The sequence below is a fragment of the Stegostoma tigrinum genome, chromosome 8 (genome assembly GCF_030684315.1).
Source record: "Stegostoma tigrinum isolate sSteTig4 chromosome 8, sSteTig4.hap1, whole genome shotgun sequence".
Taxonomy (NCBI): Eukaryota; Metazoa; Chordata; class Chondrichthyes; order Orectolobiformes; family Stegostomatidae; genus Stegostoma; species Stegostoma tigrinum.
The window spans coordinates 10,769,315-10,777,150 of NC_081361.1; the positions used below are offsets into that span (position 1 = coordinate 10,769,315).

The 7,836-nt window shown below is 43.7% G+C and overlaps 1 protein-coding gene across 1 annotated transcript in view; it reads right to left on the bottom strand.

Annotated features, from left to right (window-relative positions):
• The window catches only part of imp3 (IMP U3 small nucleolar ribonucleoprotein 3), a 236,431-nt gene extending 228,913 nt beyond the window's left edge, over positions 1-7,518 (bottom strand). Inside the window, exon 1 of the mRNA XM_048540071.2 lies at positions 7,115-7,518. Coding sequence (XP_048396028.1) covers positions 7,115-7,251 — 137 coding nt within the window. The 5' untranslated portion in view covers positions 7,252-7,518. The remainder of the gene's footprint in view (positions 1-7,114) is intronic.
• Between the last annotated feature and the right edge of the window lie 318 nt (positions 7,519-7,836).

Below are 7,836 nucleotides of genomic sequence, written 5' to 3' on the forward strand. Positions count from 1 at the left end.
TTTAAGAATACACAGTACAGTGCATAAGAAATAGGAGCAGAAGTAGGATGCAAAGAGATTTACAAGGATATTACTGAGACTGGAAGGTTTGGGTTACATAGAAGGACTGGATGGACTGAGGCTTTCAGCCCTGGGGAATAGGAGGCCAAGGGGGTGACCTTATAGAGGTTTATAACATCATGTGGGACTTGGATAAAGTGAATAGCCAAGGAAATTTTCCCCAGGGTAGGAGGACATTGATTTCTGGTGAGAGTGGAAAGATTTAAAACTGATCTGAGGGATAACGTTTTTTTTCCCTTTTTCATACAGTTGCCAGAGGAAGTGGTAGACAAGTACAGTTACAACATTTAAAAAACATTTAGATAGGTACATGATATGAATGGCTTAATGGGATATCAGCCAAATGTAGGCATATGGGCACCACAGTGGCTCAGTAGTTAGCACTGTTGTCTCACAGTGCCAGGGACTCAGGTTCAAGTCCAATCTCAGGCAACCGTCTGTGTGGCGTTTGCACGTTCTCCTGGTGTCTGCAGGGGTTTCCTCTGGGTCCTCCGGTTTCCTCCCACAGTCCAAAGATGCGTAGATTAGGTGGATTTGCCATGATAAATTGACCACAGTGATCAGGAACGTGTAAGTTAGGTGGATAAGCCACTGGAAATGCAGGGTTACAGGAATAGGGTAGAGGGGTGAATCTGGGTGGGATGCTCTTTGGAGGATCACCGCGGGCCTGTTGCACCAAATGACCTGTTTCCACTCTATAGGGATTTATGATTCTATGAAGCCTGGTCAGCATGGATGAGTTGGGCCAATGGGTCTGTTTCTGTGGTGTATGACTATGACTCTAAGATCATGGTTTATCTGCCCCAGGCTTCAATTCAATTCTTTTCTCAGGTCAATCATCATAGCCTTCAACTCGCTGGTTTTTCAAAAATTTATCTCCTCATTAAATACTTCCAGTAATCTAGCCTCCACAACTCTCTGGAATAGAGAATTCCTTAGCATTTCAGTTTTAAATGCAGGTCTCCCTATTTTTCAAATACATCCCCTATTTCATGACTTCCCCACATGTGGAAACATCTCCTCAGCATCAATCACGTCAATCCTGTCAGTACATTATGTTTCGATAAGACTACCCAGATAAAGAGTTAAGCAATCAGTTAATCAATGATAACAACAGTTTAATACACAATGCATGCTATGTAAAACTATACCTGTAATATTGACTTTGGGACATCAACATGACCGCAATATTTTGAAAAATAAACTCAGATTTATACAGTACTTTTCATAATCTCAGAATACTGCAAGTTACAAATCATTTTGAAGGCTCGCTATCATATGTAGGCAAACATGACAGCCAAATTAGGCACAGCTAGCTCCTAAACATTATGTAAGATGATTTTCTAGTTAGACTCCTATGGCTACTTGTTCTATGTATTGACAACTAATGTGGCGGTGGTGTGTAACATTCTCAAACCGCTCTATTCTATGTGGCATTTGCAATCACACAGAACAAGGTACTCTTACAGAGTTTGACCCAGAAATAATAAAGTTCAAGATGAACCCTATACCCATATCCCATTAAGCCATTCAAACTGAACGATAACTTTCAGAGGATGGTGTCGCCATCCACTTGCTGCCTTTGCCCTGGTCAGTGGAAGTCACAGGTCTGAAAGATACTGCCGAAGGAAACTTGTAGAGGTCAACACTGCTGCCGCTAATAAGTGGTTAACCCAAATATTGCAAAATGAACGGGGTGCTGATCAAACAAGTTACCTTCCTGAACAGTTGTACTCAATGTCTCAAGTGTTGTTGCAGTTGCACTCATGTAGGTAAGCGTAGACTGTTCCATCACAGTCCTGACCTGTACTTTGCAGGACAGTGGACAAGTTTTGAGAAGTCTGGTGAGTTATGTGCCACAGACTTCTAAGCTTCTGACCTTCTCTTATAGTCATACTTTTTCAGCTCATTCAATTAAGTTTCTGGTCTATGAAAACCCCACCAAAGGCTAATGGTGGGGGAAATTAGTGGTGCTGTGTGTAAAGACAATGGTTAGGTTTTCTCTTGCAGATATATTCATTCCTGTCACGCAAATGCCAAGCAATGCTACTTAATACCTATCAGCTAAAGCCTGAACACTTCAGTCTTGCTGCAGGCAAGCATGGGTTGTTTGAGATTCCATGGAGTTGTAATGTCACTACATTCAGATTCAATCATCAGCAAATATCCACATTTCAAACCTTATAAACTCAGAGGTCACTAGTACAGTAAAAGGCCTTGAGCGTCATATAATCTGTGATGGTCAAAAACAACCACCCAATTATTCTAATCCAATTTTTCAGAACTTGGAGCAGAGCCTTGTATGCCTTGGCATCGTAAATATATATTGAAATACTTCTTAACTGCTACAAGGGCTCCTTGCCTCCAACACTTACGTTGGAGAGAATATAACTAAGGTACTATCTGGAGATGGTTGTGCTAACAACACCACCCTGAAGAATTTGGCAGCGATGTTAAGGAAGCTCAGATTATTGCATTACAACAATAAATATCTCCTTCATGCTAGAACTGACTCCAAGAATTTCCTGAAGATTTTCATAAATTTTAGAGGCTCTGATGGCATCGTCAATCAATTATTGCTTTGATGTCAAAGGCATCCTCACTCTTCTTTGAAATTCAACTTTTTGTCTATGCTTGCAAAGAGACTATAATTATTTTGGAGAGACATAGTAAGAACTGCCGATGCTATAGAATCTGAATAACACGGTGTGGACCTGGATGAACTCAGCAGGCCAAGCAGTAGGTGGTATACTGTATTAAATACCTGCCCCTACGCCTCCCCCCTCACCCCCATCCCAGGCCCCAAGAAGACTTTCCACATGAAACAGATGTTCACCTGCACATCTGCTAATGTGATATACTGTACCCACTGTTCCCGTTGTGGCCTCCTCTACTTCACAGAAACCAAGCGGAGGCTTGGGGGCTGCTTTGCAGAGCACTTACACTCAGTTCACAACAAACAACTAAACCTCCCAGTCGTGAACCATTTCAACTCCTCCTCCCACTCCTTGGACAACATGTCCATCCTGGGCCTCCTGCATTGCCACAATGACGCCACCCGAAAGCTGCAGGAACAGCATCTCATAATTTGCTTGGGAACCCTGCAGCCCAAGGGTATCAATGTGGACTTCACAAGCTTCAAAAATCTCCCCTCCCCGACCGCATCCCAAAACCAGTCCAGCTCATCCCCACCTCCCTAATCATTCCTCCCACCTCAAGCCCCACCCCTATCTCCTACCCATTAATCTCATCTATCCTCCTTGACCTGTCTGTCCTCCCTTGGCTGACCTCTCCCCTCCCTAAATCCCCACCTACATTCACCTTTACTGGTTCCAACCCTGCCTCTTTAACCTGTCTGTCTCCTCTCCACCTATCTTCTCCTTTATCTATCTTCTATCCGCCTCCCCATCTCTCCCCAGAATTCTTTGGGAACTGAGTTGTCTTAGCATAATCCAAACCGAGCACCAGTGAGCAGATATTTACTCAGTACATGCTTTTTGAATACAGTGTCAATGATATCTTCCATCACTTCGCTATGATTGAGATTACTGGTAGATAGAATTTGTCCTACCTATTGCGGATGAGACATACTTGGACAACTGTCCATATCGATAATGTTGAAGTCACAAGGAATAGAATGGTTAAGAATGTTGTTAGATCTGAAGAAAAAATCTTCAGCACCAACTATGGGTATTACGGACAGCCATAAACTTTGCTGTATCTAGGTATCACATGAAGCAAACAAATGGCTGAAGACTGTCATCCATGCAAGGGGGGCCTCAAGAGATGGATCACCCACTCAGCACTCTTACCATAGATGGCTGTGTTTTTGTACTTATTCTTTTTCATTTGAATGCTAAGCACTCAGATAATTGAAGATGGAGTATCCATGGAGCTCTTTTCCCCTTATCTGCTGTTCAACTATTCATACCTTCCATGGCCAGGCTGCAAAATTTTAATCCTATCTGTCACTTGTGGTATAGTTTAGCTCTACCCATAGCATGTTATTTGTAAAGAAGGATCACTGGACTATCATGCTAACTCTGCTTTCTCTCCACAAATGCTGCCAGGCATGTCGAGTTTCTCAGCAACATCTGATCATGTTAGTTCAAAGCTTGGTTTAGATGTAGTTCAATGCTATAGCTTCAGCATGCATCAATAAAGTCTACCCATTGCTCCTCCTTGCATGCTCTCTCACATTCCTTACAAAACCAGTGCTGGTCCACTAAAATGATATACATTCTCTTTCATCTGAAGCGATAAGACTTCATGAGGTCCAGAGTCAACCACTTTAGAACACATTTCTCAGGTCAAATGATTCAAAATAAAAACATTGATATAACTTGAAAATAGAAATTATCCCAATAAGTATTACCTGGCTGTTGATTCAAAGGGTCTCTATGCTACCACCTTTGGCAAATCTGTCCTGCAGATGGAACAGGTCATAGAGCGCTTACAAATCTGGCACAAGAACTTTGCAGGGTCAAATGGGCAGGGTGTACTTGTGTTCTTACATTGACGAAGCTAACACTAAACAATTCATAATGCTTAGCCACCCAAAAAGTAGTTACGGATAGAGAATCACTTGTAGTCTAAATTAGGTAAGGATTTGCTTCCCAAAAGGACACTGTGAATCAGGTGGGGTTTTTTTGCACTAGATTCATGCTTGCTATTACTGACGTGTTTTTTATTCTAAATTTATTTAACTGAACTTAAATTTCTCAACTGTCACAATGAGAAGTGAACTCCGGTTTTGGGTCATCTTCTGACTTACTGGTCCAGGAACATAATGAAACCCAATGCACACACTGCACACAAGAGAGTACAAGGAAGCAGAGTTGATCAGTACACCAACAAAGGATTTGAAATTTTAACAGGCAGGCATAGAAGTCAACAGGCAGGATGCTTGGGTGCACTTCTGTTAGAAGGTTAGTCTGTGCAGTAGCCTCTCAGCATTACAAACAGTAAATTTTCCAAATAATTGTTTGTATTTTGGCAGCACCTGCAAGCTATTTTGCCTCATTGTGACTTTTCTTATTTCTAACACTTCATTCCTCCAATTCCTAACTCCTAAGTCTGGATTCTAACGCTAAGAAAACTTTTACGTCATTTTAGGAATGAACGCATTGTTGGACAGTCTTCTCAAATAGATGTAGAATAAGTCACAGTATCTTTGAAGAGAAAGTTCTGTGAATATATGCCTAAAAGTTACAATAAATTTTAGGGTTATGAGATAAAGCAGAGGACAGAAACTAATTGGATAGCTGCCTTTAAGAAATGGCACAAGCACAATGAATCAATGGCATCCTTTTGTCCTGCATGTGTAAGCTTTGGAATAACCAGGGCTATCAATTCTATTCTCTCATCTTTCCCTGCCTTAAACTTTCAAGTGGAAACATAGTTAAAACTTAAACATGCCTTTTCAGATGCTGCTTTGCCTGATGTCCAGCATGTACCTCCATTACACATGCCAGGTGATGAGGCAGGACAGGACTGAAAATACTACACCGCACAACGTAGAGCAACTACAAGTTCACCGACAACACCACCATAGTGAGATGAATATCTAACAACGAAGAGTCAAAATACAGAAGGGAGACCGACAGTTTGGTGATATGGTGCAATGAAAACAATCTGTCTCTCAACGGCGGGAAAACTAAAGAACTGATCATCGACTTCGGAAAGAAAAAGGAGAACATGTCCCCATCCACATCAATGGAACTGAGGCTAACAGAGCGAGTAGCATGAAGTTCCTCAGTATGACGATAAACGATGACCTGTCCTGGACTTCCCACATAAATGCAACAGTAAAAAAGGCACAACGCCTCTTCTTCCTCAGGAAATTTGGCACACTCATAAGGCCCCTCGCCAACTTCTACAGATGCACCACTGAAAGCATACTGTCCAGGTGCATAATGGCCCGGTATGGCAATTGCTCTGCCCAGGACCGTAAAAAAACTACAAAAGGTGGTGTGCACAGCCCAGACCATCAGGGAAGCTAATCTTCCAAGCACAGACTCATAGATTTTATTCACAGAATCCATACAGTCTGAAAACAGGCCCCTAAGCCCAACAAGTCCACACTGCCCCTCAAAACATCCCACCTAGACCCATTCCTCAAACCCACCTAATCTACACATCCCTGAATACTACATGCAACCTAGCATGGTTAATCCACCTAGCCCACACATCTTTGGACTGTGGGAGGAAACCAGAGCACCTGGGGAAAACCCAAACAGACATGGGGAGAAGGTGCAAACTCCCTACAGTCTGAGGGGGAAAATCGAACCCAGGCCGCTGGCGCTGTGAGGCAGCAGTGCTAACCACTCAGCCACCGTGCCGACCTTGACTCCATTTATACAGCTTGCTCCCACAGAAAAGCAGCTAACATCATCAAAGAACCATTATACCTGGTAATGACCTCCTAAACCGCTTCCGTCAGGCATAAGATACAGAAGCCTGAACAGAAATACAAGCAGGTTCAGGAATAGCTTCTTTCCCGCCATTATCAAACTGTTCAATGAACTCCAGCCTCAAATAATCTAACACGTAACGTAACCTATATGCTTCTAAGTCTTTTTGATCTGTACATCCTTTGCTTGCTGTGATTTTCCTGTACCGCTCATAAACGAAGCTCTTGATTGCACATGTGGCGATAAAAACTAAATCAAATCAAATCAAATCAAATCAAATCAGAGACTAGACTTTGGCCAGATGAGTGAACTGACAGTACCCTACATAAAGGCTGAAGGGTCTATAGAAGGAGCTCAAGCACAGGGCAAAGGAAGAATACACTCCCTACAGCCATCAGAGGTGTCTCATGGGGCAGCACGGTGGCTCAGCGATCATCACTGCTGCTTCACAGGGCCAGGTTTGATTCTAGCCCCAGGTGACCGTACGGAGTGACCTGCAGAGAAGGGGCGGCAGTGTGTCGTTGCCAAGAGAGGGTGGGAACTGTCTTCAGGGGAGCACGGATCCGTTGCTAAGGCCTGGCCAACATGGCGGCGCCCCGTGTTTCCACCCGTTCGGCCGCCTGAGCCGCTGTCATACTCACTTGGTGTAATCCTCTCTGCGCTGGATGCGGTACCGGCGTAGCACTTTCACTTCGCTCAGGTTATTGTCCACCTCCCAGGAGATAAAATCGACTTTTTTCAGCAGCTTCTGCTCGTGGTACTTCAGCTTGCGCACCATGGTTACCGGGGTCCTCGATGAGAGGTCGTGCTGCCTGCGGAGCTGCCTGTTCTCAGCAAGAATACCACAGAGTTGGCAGAGACTGTGTACAGAGATGGAGAATGAAGGAATTTGTACAGAAGGGGGAGAGACAGAGAATGAAGGAATTTGTACAGAAGGGGGAGAGACAGAGAATGAAGGAATTTGTACAGAAGGGGGAGAGACAGAGAATGAAGGAATTTTTACAGAAGGGGGAGAGACAGAGAGAGAGAGAGAATGAAGGAATTTATACAGAAGGGGAAGAGACAGAGAGAGAATGATGGAATTTATGCAAAAGGGGAAGAGACAGAGAGATAATGAAGGAATTTGTACAGAAGGGGAAGAGAGAGAGAGGGAATGAAGGAACTTATACAGAAGGGAGGGAGAGTGCAGGAGGGAAGGAGAGCAATTAGGTAAGGAGAGAGTGAGTGGAGGAATTTATATCCAGGGGAGAGAGAGTGTGTGTGTGAGGGAACTAATACAGGAGTGAAGGAGTTTCTGCAGGAGGAGGGGAGGGTGTGAGGGAGCTACTACAGGAGGAAAGGAGGAGGAGAGGCAATCGTGCTC